We start from the raw sequence: 16,039 nt of genomic DNA, 5'->3' as shown, positions 1-16,039 counted from the left end.
ATCTGTACAATAGAGGCAATAATCTCCTCCCACAGGGCAGTAGAGTGGACTCGATGAAAAATGCATGTGAAATGCATCAACATAACCCAAATGTTAGATATTATTCCTTCCGTTATTTCTAAGAGGCATTGTACACTGGGGAAGAAGGAAAGAGTATCTGAAAGTCTCTGTCCTGGAACTTCAACTACATCATGAATGGCCCTGTGATCTTGAGCAGGTTTCTCCGGTTATACATAGAGGTGAGCTTTCACCTGGGGTCCTGTTTCCTCCATAAACTGCATTTAATATGCCTTTTGTGAGACCAAGCCCCAAGACAAAAGGGCAAAGACTCTTCTCTACCCTTAAAATTAAATACAAATATCAGAGAACATTGTGCCGTCCTTTACCACTTATGGAGCACTTTCATATCCGCCATAGGATTTGAAAAAGTCTGTAATGGGAAGAAATCACAGCCAAATATTAACAATGATAATCTCTGGATGCTGGAATTGGGCATGATTTTAATTTTATTTGTGTTTTCCTAAACCTTCAAAATCTTCTGCAATTTTAGAGACGATGGTTGCACAACATTGTGAATGAAGTAATTGCCACTCTATTGTACATAAACTGTACAATTTTATGTTATGTGAATTTCCCCTCATTAAAATTCTTCGATACACATGCATGATTTTATAATCATTTATTAAAATGTGGTTTGAGGCAAGAACAAAAAAAGATTCTTAAGGCTCAAAAGCAGTTCAGTTAGCTGACACTCTCCCGCACCCACTTATCAAGTCACAGTCCCAGGCCGCTAGCCTGCAGTGCGCTCCTCCGACCACCAGGGATCTCTGCAAATCCCCTGCATCACCACACGCTGGCGAGCGACTTCTCTTGCGCCTTTGAAGCGTGTGTGCGTGCGAAAGGCGTGGCCCCAGATGGTCGGTCGCTCGGCCGGCAGGCGTGCTGCCCGCCCCCGAGCCTGCGCTGGGCGCATTTCTGCGCCTCCGACTGGCCTACCGCCGCTAGTCCTTGCCGGTCCCTCCAGTTTCCCCCCCACGGACCCACCCTTCTCCCGTTGGGGCCGGTCCCCGACTTCCATCTCCCCACGTATAACCGTGGCATCCTCTTGCCCGCTGTCCTCTGCCCCGCTCTGCTCCACCTAGGGTCCTCGTCCCTGAACCTCGGCCCCATGGCGCTGCAGGCGCTGCAGAGCTCGGGGGTGGGCTTACGAAAGATCCTGTCTCACTTCCCTGAGGAGCTGAGTCTGGCTTTCGCCTACGGCTCCGGGGTGTACCGCCAGGCGGGGGCCAATTCAAACCAGAAGGTGAGCCCGGCCCCCGGCCAGCCCCACGCCGGGAATCGGCCTGTTCTCACGAGTTCCCGTTTTCTTGGATCCTTCCAGAGGCCTTGAGCTGCCTGTCCGCTCTGCGCCCTCCACGTATCAACTAGCAAAGTACAAACCGTTCGAAAGTGTTCCTAGTGTACCGACAGCGTTAGCTGGGTTTTGAAGTTTACGAGTCCATTTCGGTCTAGAGCGGCAGATGAAGTTATACTGAGGGAAAAGCTGATGCAGAAGCAAGAAAAAAAAAGGAAAAGATACTTGCCAGGTGCTAGTTCCGTGTTCTCAGCCTTGGCAGAACATTGGAGTTTTCAGGGAAGCTTTAAAAAATTCTACCTGTGGAGATTCTGATTTAATTGGTCCGGGATGAGGCCTGGGCTTCAGGAATTTAAAAAACCTTCTAGGTAATTTAAATGCACAGCCGAGCTTGACAGTCACACGTGTAGCTGTAGGAGAAAATATAAAATGATCCACTTGACTTCAGGAAGCCGACAGACTGGTTGTAGGGCCAGAGTAGGTGCAGTGAAGTTAACAGCCAAAGTTAGTGGGTAACCAGTATGTTTATGCATGCTGAGGACATTTAACAAGAGTCTGTTTAGGACTAGGCGCTGTAAGGCTTCAGAGTTGGCTGAGCACAATGGCAGTGAGGGTGCAGTTTTCTTTGTTATCCCAGATTTTGTTTTTCTGTAAAGGAAAAAAGCGCTTGCTTTCAAAGTAGAGACAAGATTCAAGACATAGCAGAAGAATAGAAGGCAAATGTTTTCCACTTAAATGAGGCTATTGACTTTCTCTGGCAAGGCTTTAGAGCTTTTGTTGAATTAACATAAAAGGAGCAAGAGTCTGAATAGAGATATTTTGTGTGTGTATAACTCACATTCTGAACTGGATTTCTACTTGCTATAGTTCATGCACAGCCTAACAGTTCACTGTCATCTTTAATAAACGAAGGGAATGAAAGTGCGCAGATTCCAATAGGGCCTCCTGGATTTGGATACCTGGCTGTAATCTGTCTTCTGGTTAAAGTTTGCCTGTTTACTTCCTGGTGAGGCCATCTACAGTTGCTTGGATTTCCTGTTTTCCACATATAGTAGTGTTTTGCTTGTCTTTAAATTGACAGCATGTGAGAAATTGTAGATAGGTATATAAGAAATTATAGGTTATTATAGGCTAGTTATTCTTTCTGACATACATTAACATAATTATAAATTTTTTAAAAACATATCCACCCCAGATCTTTGGTATCACCAGTGGTCTGTGGATCACACTATAGGAAACTCAGAGCAGGTCTTAGCCACCTGATTCTATAGCTGCCTCTTTATCTTTCCATGAACGTTTTCCTTTGAGCAGACCTGGAATTCCCTCCAACAAAAGGTCCTTCCTTCTCTTTCCCTCACCCTCATTCCCTACAAGTTAACAAGTCTTGTAGATTCTAACACCTAAGTCTGTCTCACATCAGTGCCTCAGTGCCTTAGTTAATATCTTTTCATTTCTCACCTGGAATCTTGCACTTAGCCTCCATGTGGTTTCCCTATCCTTAGTCTCTCCTCCCTCCAATGAGCTCTTCTGCAGGAAAATTTCTTAGCATGGCAACCAGCCTCCCTCTCTGGTCCCATCTCCTACCACTCTCTGCCAGTGTTCTGTTCCAGCCATAAGCAAACTAAAAGCATCCCCCAGAACTTGTCCTGCTCTCATATCCACAGGAGCATTTTCCTCTAACAGGGCTCCCTTGCCTTCCCCATGCTTCTAATACTTCCACCAAGCCTGCTTAACTCTTGCACATTCTTCAAGACTCAGATTTATCAGTCTTGAAGAATGTAATTTTATAGGAAAATTTCTCCTTCCTGTTCTCCTGGCTTCATTCTGAATGAAGTTAGTACATTTTGCATTCCTCTATCAAGTCAGATTAGTGATAATTTGTCTGTTCTTCCCAGGAGACCCTGAGCTCTTCTACCCCAGGACCTATCAGAGCTCATTTTAGGTGCTTAGTGAGTGGTTGGTGAATGGGTGAGAGTTAAACTAACTTGTTTCCCTTTACATAATTCTTTATAGAGCTTATCCATAGGGTGTTACTCAGTCTGGAAGACAAGTGAAGCACATTTAGCTGAAAGGCAGTGTAGCATAGTGGTTAGGCACGCAGAATTTGGAACCAGACTGCTTATGTCTACTGCTTACTAGCTATGTGTCCTTGGGCAAGGAACTTACTTTGTGCCTTGGTTTCCTTGCCTATATAATTGGGATAGTAACTACCTACTTGTAGGATTGTTTTGAAGATAAAGTGAATTACTGTACATGTAATATACAAAGTGTTGAGAAGAGTGCTGGCGCCACAACACGTGTTAAGTCAGCGTTGCTGTTATTATTTGAATTGATGAAAACAGAGCTCAGATTGGTTCCAGAGACTTGCTTAAATTTCTGATGAGAACCCCAGATCTCCTGTTAATCATAATGGCATAGAATTTTAGAGCTTTCCACTCTATCTAGGTGCCTTTCTAGGAATTAAAACTAAAATCGTTCTCTTTTTTCACCTCCCAGGATGCCATGCTGGACTTTGTGTTCACAGTAGACAACCCTGTTGCATGGCATTCAAAGAACCTGAAGAAAAATTGGAACCATTACTCTTTCCTAAAAGTTTTTGGGCCAAAGATTATCACAACTGTCCAGAATAACTATGGCGCTGGAGTTTACTACAATACACTGATCATGTGCGATGGGAGGGTAAGTGACTTCCGGCCTTTGTCTTAACTTGGGTGGTTGTTAACCTTTGTTATTAGAACACCAGCTAAACATGTATGTTCTAGCAGTCAGGAAATGTTCACACTCCCGCTGGATGTCTTGAACTCAGGAACAGAGTAATAACTGGAGTCCTCATCTTCTCTTGACTGTGATTGTAGTGTGAGAAGGTGGTGAGGCATGATTTTCTTAATTTTTTGTCTTTGGCCAAGTGGTTCTCAAATTTTGGTGTGCATTAAAATCCCCTGGAGTGCCTGTTGGATACACAGATTGCTGGGCCTCACCCCCAGAGTTTCTGATTCATTAGCTCTGGGGTGGGGTTTGAGGGTTTGCATTTTTTTGTTGTTGTTTTGTGAGGAAAATCAGCCCTGAGCTAACATCTGTGCTAATCCTCCTCTTTTTGCTGAGGAAGACCAGCTCTGAGCTAACATCTATTGCCAATCCTCCTCCTTTTCTTTTCCCCAAAGCCCCAGCAGATAGTTGTATGTCATAGCTGCACATTCTTCTAGTTGCTGTATCCACAGCATGGCTGGAGAAGCAGTGCGTCGGTGCGCACCCGGATCCGAACCCGGGCCACCAGTAGCGGAGTGCATGCACTTAACCGCTAAGCCATGGGGCCGGCCCCTGCATTTTTTTTAATTGAGATATAATTGTCATATAACATTGTGTTAGTTTTAGTGTACAACAGTGATTTGATATGTGTATATTGCAAGTGATCACCACAATAAGTTTAGTTGACATCCATCACCACACATAGTTACAAATTTTTTTTTTTGTGATGAGAACTTTTAAGATTTACTGTTACAGTGTACGTGTATATCAGCTCATCAGGTTGTATGCCTTAAATATATATGATTTTTGATTGTCAAATATACCTCAGTAAAGCTGGAAACATCTTTTAAAAAAATCAATTCTCTGCTAAAAAAAAAAAAGATTTACTTTCTTAGCAACGAGGATTTGCATTTCTAAGAAGCTTCCAAATGATGCTGATGCTGCTGGTCTGAAAAACAGTTTGAGAACCACTGGTTTGGTCAGTGGGAGGAATAGGCAGGCCTGTTAAGGATCAGGGTGGAGATTAATGTTATGTGTACGGGGGGCAGACACTCCCAATAGAAAGTTGGAAGTGAAGAAGGTATCATCAGTAGTTGGGAGCATGTGGTGCCAAGTGATAGGAACCTCTTGGTGCCAGCAGGTGGGTGAAATTTAATGATGGGGTGTTGGAGAGCAGGTAGAATGCACGGATCCCAGCAGAGAGTTGTCTGACAGCAGAAACCCTGCCAAACTGTCTTTCAGATGAAGGGGTCCAATCTCTAAGAGAGCTCTCAAAAACTAGGCAGGACCCTAGCCTAAGAGGACCAATGGGGGACTGTCAGATGCCTCCTAGAGATTAGCTGGGCTAGGGGTGACATACGGGTTCTGCCAGCTGTGGCAACTCTGTTCATGCTGCTGATTGCTCACAGCAATCAAACTTTGATGTGCAGATGAATCACCTGAGGACCTTGTTGAAATGCAGATTATGATTCAGTTGGTCTGGGATCGAGCCGGAGATTCTGCGTTTTTTTACAAGCTCCCAGGTGATGCTGATGCTACAGATCAATGGACCACACTTTGAAGGGCAGGAGGTTGGAGTACTGACTTGAGAAGGATTTTGAAGACCTATCTGAACTTGGCAGGATTGAGTGCTATGATTAATTGGTGATGTCTGCATAGCCTTTGAGCCACATATTTACTTTTCCTGGTTGAAGTCCAGTCCTGTTCCAACTGTGTTTTGCAGATGAGGAAACCAAGGTTCAGACAGAGGCAATGACTTGCATAAGGTCATTCAGCAAGTTAGTGACAGACTCCCAATTTCCAGGCTGGTGGTGTTTTCATTATGTCCCAGTTGTTACGTGCCTGCAGCAAGAAGGGCTTTCTGCAATGCTGTGGCCAGAGTGGAGGGAAGAAGGTTATTCAGCACAGCCTTCCACATCCACTTCAGTCATGCCAAACACATAGCTTTGTTCTTTCCCCATAATTAATATTATGCTGAGCCTATCTTTAATTAGTAGTTTCAAACAGTATTACAAGCTCCAGTAGCCAAATGTTTGAGCATAATTATATACCCAAGGGACTGTACTTTTTAATTGAAATTCTTTAGTTACTTTTTAGATATGTGCAGCCTGAGAAGGCTGTTTGGATACTGAAGTTCAGGAGTGAGTCTGAAGATATTTTTTAAAGCAAATTGGATTTTGTAACCTGGAACAACTACATTCAGGGTTTGTACAAATTACTTTTGAAATGAACTTGACCATGATTCTATGTGTTTAGCACTGATAAAGAGGTTTTATTTTTGGATATTGCTTTGTAATTATAAAAGTGTTTGAAATAGTAGCAAAAGAGAAATTCACCATGTAAACGATGTCAGTGAAAACTTTTAATTAAAGAAAATTTCTTGGACTTTGTGATGAAACAAACATTGGAAGCCCGGACTGAAATCCAGGGACCTAATTTTGACTCTGCTACTAATGGTGCCACCTTGGTCATGTCATTTATGCTCTCGGAGCCTCAGGTTTCTTATTTCTCAAATGAGAAGCATAAACTGTATCATCACGTCTCAATCTGTCTGTGGTGAAGGACCAGTTTTTTATTTCCAGTCCATTGAGGACCAATACTAGATAGCCTCTAAGAGCCATTCTGCCTTAACATCGCAAGAGCGTAAGTTAAAATAGTGATCACTGGGCCGGCCCGGTGGCTTAGCGGTTAAGAGCGTGGGCTCCCCTACTGGCGGCCCGGGTTCGGATCCCGGGCGTGCACCGATGCACTGCTTCTCGGGCCATGCTGAGGCCGCGTCCCACATACAGCAACTAGAAGGATGTGCAACTATGACATACAACTATTTACTGGGGCTTTGGGGAGAAAAAGGGGGAAAAAAGGAGGAGGATTGGCAATAGATGTTAGCTCAGAGCCAGTCTTCCTCAGCAAAAAAAAAAAAAAAAAATAGTGGTCACTTCACCTGGCAGACCTGAGGGGACAAATCAGTCTTGGAAACTAATCCTCTGCAAAGGGTTTTGGTGGAGATGTCTGTTTTCACAAGGTAGGCGTTTTGAGTGACTTCGGAAATCAAGGTACTACTCTAGTCAGAAATTTATTTCCTTATATTTTGCATTTGCATTAGTAAAAATATGGTATTTTGCTCTTTTTCATGCGCATTTCTTTTCTTTTCCAGCTTATCAAATATGGGGTTATTAGCACTAGTACTTTGATTGAAGATCTCCTCAACTGGAATAACTTATACATTGCTGGACGACTCCAAAAGCCGGTGAGTGAGTGTTTTGTTGGCTGCCACATTTAGGGACGTCTCTCCTCTCTGAACCTGACCTTACTTTGATCTTTGTGATTGCAGTGAGATGGAACCCCAGGAAGTAGGAGTGAGTTTCAGACTCCTTTTACTTCCTACAGAGTCATGGCCAAACAATATCCAGATATTGCCCACACGACTCCTGCCCCCTCTCTAAAGATTCTTCAGTTGTCTGAATGAATCAGACTCAGAGTCGGTCCAGTTAGGCTGGGGGAGGATGGCAGAGGAGGTGCCGAGAGCCTCCGTGGAGCCTCTATCAGCACTACCCAGATCACCTTCCCTTCTAGAATATAAGTGCCATGGGGCACTGTCTGTCCTCTGATGTATCCCAGCAGTACCTGGGACAGTGCCTGGTAAGCATTCAGCAAATACTTGTTGAACAAATGAATGAACCAGGTAGTCATTCCAAAGGGAGTAGATTCTGATCCCCTTTATTACCCTCCTCAGGCTCATGGTGAGATCCTGTCATAACTTCTTCCCTCATTTGGGATACGGGTGGCTCGTGGAGGCTCTCGGGGGTGGGCTTCTCCCTGGGCTCTAATAGAACAGAAAACAAACTAAAACAGGAAAAAAAGTGGGAGAGGACTTGAATTTTTGACAAGTATTTGCAAAGATCACATTTCTTCTTTTTTGCAGATACATAGTCTATTTTCTGAGAAGGTGTCTTTTCATGGTTTAAGAACAATGTGAAATAGTCACAGTGCAATCTCACAGCAAGGAAAAATTTTCTCTGTGCTGTCGGAGGGTCTCAGCCCCACAAGAGGGTACATGGATTGTTCGCAAGTGTCTCTCAAGACAGTGACTCTGCTGCTGCTCCTTTCATCAGTCATGGCAATAAACTACAGATTTATACAGTCTTAGCTTGCTTGGTTGTGTCATAAAAATCTCTTTATCAATGGGCTGTCAAGAGTCTCTTGCCTCGCCCCTTGGTTTTAAAATTTAATAGTATAGCTCATTAAAACATCCAGAAACACTTGCTCTGGGCTTTACAGAGGTATATACATATTTTTGAGTATATCAAGCTATAACCCATTCCATTTGTGCACTTCCCTGTAGGTAATTTTTACTTCAGCAAAATCACTTTTTAGAAAGTCCATAAACAATAGGCTTTATTGTTATTTACTATTAACCAAAAAATTCTCAGTGATAACTATCTTTACACAAACTATTTTTACCTCTAGGTGGCAGCAAATATTAATCAAACTTGAACAAATCTGATGAAAAGAAAGAATTGGTAGCATTTTGGACCAAAAAAATGGGTGACTGTCTAAAGAAAGAATTGTGATAATATGAGTGAATTCTTTGTTTTCATGTGTTTTTTTGTGTGTGTGTGTGTGAGGAAGATCAGCCCTGAGCTAACATCCATGCTAATCCTCCTCTTTTTGCTGAGGAAGACCGGCTCTGAGCTAACATCTATTGCCAATCCTCCTCCTTTTTTTTTTCCCCCAAAGCCCCAGTAGATAGCTGTATGTCATAGCTGCACATCCTTCTAGTTGCTGTATGTGGGACACGACCTCAGCATGGCCGGAGAAGTTGTGCGTCGGTGCACACCTGGGATCCGAACCCGGACCGCCAGTAGAGGAGCGCGCGCACTTAACCGCTAAGCCACGGGGCCAGCCCTGTTTTCATGTGTTTTTAAAAAAGGAGTTATGTTAAATTATATTGTCTGAAGCTCTAAAATTATCTTCCATATTGCAAATAGAATAGAATTTCTCAATCACTAGCAATTTAAGTCTTTGAAAGGAATAAACAGAGGGTATTTGAGAACTCTCTGTACTTTCCATTCAGTTTTGCTGTGATCTAAAACTGCTCTAAAAAATAAAGTTTATTAATAAAAGAAAAAAAAACAAAAAAAAGAAATATAAAGGAGTACCTTGCTTAAAAAGATGGACATTTCTGGAAAAAGTTGAGTGTAAATTAAATTTCTATCATACTTTACCATTAACTTACCTCATAATTCAGGAGTTAACCCATTTTTATTTCTAGTGCAGACCTAAGTTTCTGAGTCATTTTCCAAGTATAAAACCATGAAATTTTAAGTATTTAATAGAACCTTGTGATCAATCCTTTTTTAAGTCAAAAGAACTATAAAGTAATGTTAATAGTCATTTTGCTAATTTATTTAACATAAGTTTGGATTTTTATATTTCATATTGTTTTAGCATGTAGATAATTTGGCTTGAATTTTTAGTGTTCATGTTGACATGCAGTGGTATTTTGCCACACTGTTAAGATTTTAATTTAATATATTCATTGCAATATATTTTCTCTTATTTGCTAGTAATATGGCTTTTTTAGTAGCTTTATTGAGATATAATTCACATACCATACAATTCAGCCATTTAAAGTATACAATTAGTGGTTTTTAGTATAGTCACAGTTTTGCAACCATCACTATATTGTAGCTTTATTGATTTACTTTTTGTAAATAGAAAAATCCGAATGGTATAAAAGAATTGGAAAACCTGGCTTACTAATCTTGGCTCTGCCCAGCTGTGAGCAAATCTTTGGGCCTCTAGCCTTTGAAATGCAAAAATTGCGCCATTCATTTTCTTATTCAAAAGACAACTGTTTCTTCTCTGTATATGCCAGAGGAATAAAATAACACCACATTGCTTGTCCTGGAAGAGCCCACAGTGCAACAGGTAGATAATTAATAAGTTTTCATCCAGCTCTAATGTTCATTGTTTCTTCTCAGTCCTCAAAGGGTGACCATTTAGAAAAATTAGGCTTTCTGGTCATTTGTAATGAAAACTTCTACGAAAGTGTCATTTGGTTAGTGGTTGAGTATTTCAAGACTAGGTAGGGCTGTGTTCTTTGTAACTGTAACTTCACTCTTTGCAATTCAAGTACTGTCTCCATGTGACCTGTATTATAGAGACCACATGTGACTTTCTCTTTTTTTCTATCTTGAAAGGTACTCACAAATCTCTTGAGCTGGGCTTTTGAAAGTCGCTTCAAGCGTTGCCCCTTCCTCTCTTCAGTAAAGACTTTCTCCTTGGCAGTAGTGCTAATGCTATTTATGCGGTTCAGGTCGGGGCATTCCCAGTAAGACACAAGCAGCTATTCACAAATCTGAGGGCTTTCTTTTTTTCTTAGGCCTCTCTGGCAGTGTCCCAAGAGTTCACTGGCTTTTCATTCTGAACAACAAATAACAGTGCTGCTGAGACAAGTTCCTAGTTCACCTCACACTGGAGAACCAGATCAGCACAGTAGCAGAGTCTTCTGAATTGACATTTTTCCTTTGAGTAAGGATGCTTTTATTTTCACTCTCTTAACCTTAAATAGCAGACTGCTTTTCTGCAACCTAAGTAGAACAGTTTTCTTGGAGAACAAGAGGCATTTCATTAAATAGGAAGATTTCCCCAAGCTCACGCTTTTCTTTGCATCTTTCATTTGTTATTGTCTCAAAATAGCTTCTCTTTTCATTGAGTTTCTGTAAAAGCCACCAAAAAAAAGAGAGGATGAAGAATTATTGAGCAGGACCTGGAGGTAAAGAGGCTTCACAGGCTTGTGGAAGGAGCTCTGGACAAATCAGGGACCTTTGTCCTCATCCAGTGTGCCACTGCATCTTGTGGGGAAATCTTTTAACCCTCGGTGCCTCAGATTCCCTGTCAGTAAGATGAGGAAGTTGCCCTCCTAGATCCATGATTCTGTATGGAATACAGGTTTGGGAAAGTTATTCAAGGAATAAACACAGGAGTTATTTTAGGATCCCACCATTTGTTTTAATCATCTTTCAAGATAAGAAGTTAACCAGAACAGACCCCTAACTGAATGCATGAGAATAATTCAAAATATTTAGAGCTGGATTTGCCAAGTATAAGGGTGTTACCCTGATTTTTGCCATCAACTCATTATGCAGCCTTGGGCAAGTCATGCTACTGGGCTGCTCCTTGGTTTTACTTTCTGCAGATGATTGCAATAATACTAAACTCACCCAAATACTGAAAGGCTTAATTAAGGACTAGTGAATCCTTGTAATTACAAAGGAGGAGGTAGTAATATTGAATAAAGTGGCTTACTTACCATATGAGAGGTTTTTATGTTATAAATAAATATTCACTTAGAAAAAAAGTAGGGACAAAAGTAAAGAATTTAGGTTCTTAAGCCTGATTTATAAAATAGTTATGTTTTATAACGTTGCTTTTTACAATTAAGAAAAAAAAGAAGAAACTATACTTTGAGATATACGTCATTCTCTTTCCTTGCTGTCTGATAGAATTTTAATTTGGAGTTTCTCCTAGTGTATGTGTCTTTTATGTGCCATCTTAATTTTGTCAGAAATTGTCTCTATTTGACAAATAAAAGGCAACTTAAGCCCTATTTTCTAGAATAGGAGGACAATTTGGTGACAGCACTAAATGGTTTAGATGTGGTGGATACATTTCAGATATATGGGAGTCCTTATTAGAGACTTCTAGACCCTTTCCTTCTTTAGAAAATCAGTCAGAAGCAGCATGATGGTTTAAAAAGATTACGGCGGGAGTGTCAATTGGCACAACCACTCTGAAGAGCAATTTGGCAATTCTACTTCCAAGTATTTACCTTAGAGCAGTGGTTCTCAAAATGTGCTCCCTGGACTAGCAGTATCAACATAACCTGGGAACTGGTAAGAAATGTACATTTTCAGACCTCACCCAGGCCTGCTGAATCAGGAACTCTGGAGGATAGGCCTACTAAGATGTTTTAACAAGCCCTCCAGGTGATTCCGATGCTCGCTAAAGGTGAGAACCTCTGGCCCAGAGAGACTCTTGCATTGTGCACCCAGCAACACACGAAGAAGCTCTCTTCAGCTAAGAGTTCATATGCAGTATCTCATTTAATCTTCCCAGCAATCTTATGAGCTTGATTCTAAACCCCATTTTACTGATAAAGAATCATGCCGTAGTCACAGAGCTAGAAGGAGATGGAGCTGGGACTTGAACACATTCTCTTAAGTACAGTGCAGTCTTTAAAACCGATAATCTCGGAGCAGACTAGAGCAATTTGTATTTTAATGGATTCGGGGCAAGTCAACAACAGCAGTTTCTGCTCTGTATTCAGGAGAAAAATCCTTTTTATTGATTAAGGCATTCACTTGTGCGTTAGGTACTTTACATTTATTATCTCATTCAGTCTTTATAACAATTCTTTGATGCGCGTCTGTTATCCACATTTTATAGATGAGGACTTAAGTTCAGAGAAGTCAAGTAATTTGCCCAGATTCACACAGCTAGTAAATACCTGGACTTGAGCCCATACCTGTCCCTAAAACCTATGCTCTTTGTGCTGTAGCTAATTTTCCTTAGTCAAATTCAAAATCAGTTCAAAATGGAGCATGAACTGCTCAGGTTATGTATGGATAAGAACAGAGGTGAGTTCTAAATAAAGAAGTGAAATGCCTTTGTCCACCATAAAATTAAGTGAAGAACAATGAGGTTATAAAATAAAAAAATATTAAATTTCCCAAAGGACATTTATTCCATTTCTGCTGACTTCTTTTACAAAACCCATGGAAAATTTCTTCATTTAAGAGAAATATTTAGGGGCTGGCCCGGTGGCACAAGTAGTTAAGTGCACGTGCTCTGCTACGGCGGCCCCCCGGGCCGGTTCGCCGGTTCGGATCCCGGCCGCGCACCGATGCACTGCTTGGCAAGCCATGCTGTGGCAGCATCCCATATAAAGTGGAGGAAGATGGGCACGGATGTTAGCTCAGGGCCAGTCTTCCTCAGCAAAAAGAGGAGAATTGGCAGATGTTAGCTCAGGGCTGATACTCCTCACACACACACAAAAAAAGAAATATTTATTTTGTTTTCTGTATCATGATTTTTCTAATTTTGGCATAAAACAGGAAACTCTGGGGTTGCTTATCAGAATAATAATTATTTCATATCAACTGGCCTAATACTCCAAGATCTTCAGGGCTAAAGGTTTGGGACATCTCCAGTGCATGTGTAAACACATAGCTTGACCAATATTCTGCTTCTGGAATTTTTCTTCTGAATGTTCTGCTTTTTTCAGGTAAAAATCATAGCAATGAGTGAGAATGTTGCTCTGAGGTCAGCCCTTGATAAAAATCTGAAGAGTGCTGTGACGGCTGCTTTCCTTATGCTCCCCGAAAGCTTTTCTGAAGAAGACCTCTTCATCGAGATCGCCGGGCTCTCCTATTCAGGTTAGTACATTTGATGCCCATATCTTCTGCAAGAAGGAGATCTGTTGTTTGAAAATCCTGCAAACATCCTGCCGCCTCACCCTGCACTGGAGCTACAGCAACCGTAGTTCTGAATCCCATCACTTCCTGTGTAGGTTATTGCAGGAACCTTGTGATTTGCCTCCTTGCCTCCAAGGTCTCTTCCTTTCCACATCTGTACATAGATTACCCCAGGGTAGTCTTTTTATTGTTGTTGTTAATTTTTATTTTGAAACAATTTCAAACTTACAGTAAAGTTTCCGTAATAATAAGACAACTCTCATATACCCTTTCTCCAGATTTACCAATTTCAACATTTCATCACATTTGTTTTAGTATTCTTTCTGTATCGGTGGTTTTCAAGCTTTAGTGTGCATCAGAATCCCCTGGAGGCTTGGTAAAACAGACTACTGGGCCTACCCCCAGACAACTGATTTAGTAGGTCTGGGGTGGGGCCCCAAAATTTATATTTCTAGGAGGTTGCTGGGTGATGCTGATGATCCTCCAGGGATCCCACTTTGAGAACCACTGCTCTCCTTGTATGTGTAAAAACACTGTATTATGTATTTTTTTCTGGACTATTTGAGAGTAGGTCACACATAGCATGTCCCCTTTAGACAATATTCTTCTGTATGTTTCCTAAGAACAAGGACATTCTCTTACATAACCGCAGTACAGTATCCAATTCAGGAAGTTTAACATCAATACAGTGTTTTTATCGAATTGATGATCCATTTTCCAAATTATTGTCCCAATAATGTCCTTTATAGTATTTGTTTCCCTCAAGTACATGGTCCAGTCAAGGATCATGTATTGTATTTAGATGCCGTGTCTCTTTTCTCTTGTAATCTGGAACGCTTCCTTTGTCTTATATGACATTCACATTTTTGAAGTCTACAGACCAGTGACGTTAGCATCCTGATAAGCAGGGTCTTCTCCCTTCTAAGCAGTCTTTGGGGAGACATTTGAAGATCATGCAAATGTATTGCTTCTTATCAAACTTTCCCTCCTAAGGTTGAGCATCCATTAATGATTCTTGCTTGAACCGGTCTGACTATGATGGTTACAAGATGGTGACCTTCCAACTCTCTCTTCCTCCACATTAAGGAAAAGCTTTCCCTTCTTCCCCATTCATGTATTTATTTATCTAAAGATTAACTTTGTTTCCCTTTCCCCTTAAATCAGTTGTGTTCCTCAGAGATGTCAGGGGCCCCCTCCAAGGGCGAGGAGAAAGCTGAGAGGATAGAGCCCCTGCCTCACCCTTGCTGCAACCAGAGGAGTGCTTGCTGATCTGTTCAATATGTTAAGGATCCATGTAAAATTTCATTTACAAAAAAGTAGTCTGCTACTTAAAAAATAGTTTGAAAACCACTATCTTAAATAATTATCCTCTTTCCCAACTTTTAAGTGTGAGTCGAACTCTATGCTCAAAATATTGCAAAAGCAGTTTACTCATTTTCTGAATCTCTGTACAGATAAGATTTCATGGAAATGTAATGCTGAAAGAGACCTTAAAGGTCTTGTTCTTCAGTATTTCCCAAAATGCAGCTAGCATAACCACAGCTGTAATTGCAACACTGGGGAGAAAGGAAGTGGAATAACCTCAGTCTTTGGTTGCTTCCAGCTTCACATGGCAACATCCCTGCCTTTCAGCAAAGGGTGGAGGGGCAAAGAGTGGTGTGGCTGTGTACCAGAATGAATGGGCCTGCATGCGGCATGTGGGAAAAGGGGGTCTCTTTGTTAGGGTCATTCCCTCCCCACACTCCCCTGTGGAAAAAGATGGATGGGAGCCTTTTATTGACTTTGTGGGAGAAGATGCCGGACTCTTCTCTACTTTGCCCGCACCACTACCACTTGTCTGTTTTTTCCCGCGTAATCAACATCAGCATAGTGTTAGGTGGAGTCTAGGAGTTCTCTATAAATTCTGAACATTGATTAAAGAAGTTTATTGACTCACATAACTGCTTTTACCTATTTTCAGACCTTAAGTTAGCATTCAAGGTGCTATCAATCTTTAGCTGATTTTTGCTTTGCCTCCTGGAAGGACTACGTTTTATATTCCTCGTTTAGCCTGGGCTGTGAGGCATGCACAAATTGTTCAGTAAATACTTGCTGACTCATAACAGAATCATCCCCTGTTTAGTTTCTTTTATAATATTTATTAAGGGCTGCTGTATAGTAACACAGTACCAGACGCAGATAAGTAGGTAAGTAGGTAGGTGCGTAGATAGATAGATCGTTTATTCCATCATTGAATCCTCGCACAACAGCCCTATTTATTCAACAGATATTTATTGTGTGCCTTCCACATGCCACACTGTGCTAGGCCCTAGGTGTACCCTAGTGAGCAGGACACGAGTGAAACTCCTCGTGGAGTTTATCTTCTTTTAGGAGAGTCAGACAATAAAGAAGCAATAAAGTAATTTCAGGGCTGTGAAGAGAAGAAAATGAATCAAGATGAGGGCAGGGCTGTCTTTACAAT

At 41.4% G+C, this 16,039-nt stretch overlaps 1 protein-coding gene across 5 annotated transcripts in view; it reads left to right on the top strand.

The window, feature by feature from the left end:
- Positions 1–945: 945 nt before the first annotated feature.
- TAMM41 (TAM41 mitochondrial translocator assembly and maintenance homolog) overlaps positions 946–16,039 on the top strand; it is a 42,888-nt gene continuing 27,794 nt past the window's right edge. For 3 of the 5 annotated variants that reach the window (XM_058565278.1, XM_058565257.1, XM_058565268.1), the window contains exons 1-4: positions 946–1,303; positions 3,851–4,033; positions 7,254–7,346; positions 13,389–13,539. In XM_058565278.1, coding sequence (XP_058421261.1) covers positions 1,169–1,303; positions 3,851–4,033; positions 7,254–7,346; positions 13,389–13,539 — 562 coding nt within the window. In that variant the 5' untranslated portion in view covers positions 946–1,168. Of the gene's footprint in view, positions 1,304–3,850; positions 4,034–7,253; positions 7,351–9,828; positions 10,634–13,388; positions 13,540–16,039 lie in introns of those variants that run through there. The other 2 variants (XM_058565287.1, XM_058565293.1) reach the window with 2 other exon arrangements.

This window comes from Diceros bicornis, chromosome 2 (genome assembly GCF_020826845.1).
Source record: "Diceros bicornis minor isolate mBicDic1 chromosome 2, mDicBic1.mat.cur, whole genome shotgun sequence".
Lineage (NCBI taxonomy): Eukaryota > Metazoa > Chordata > Mammalia > Perissodactyla > Rhinocerotidae > Diceros > Diceros bicornis.
Note: the sequence above shows the minus strand (reverse complement) of the source record. Positions and strands in the feature narration are given on the sequence as shown.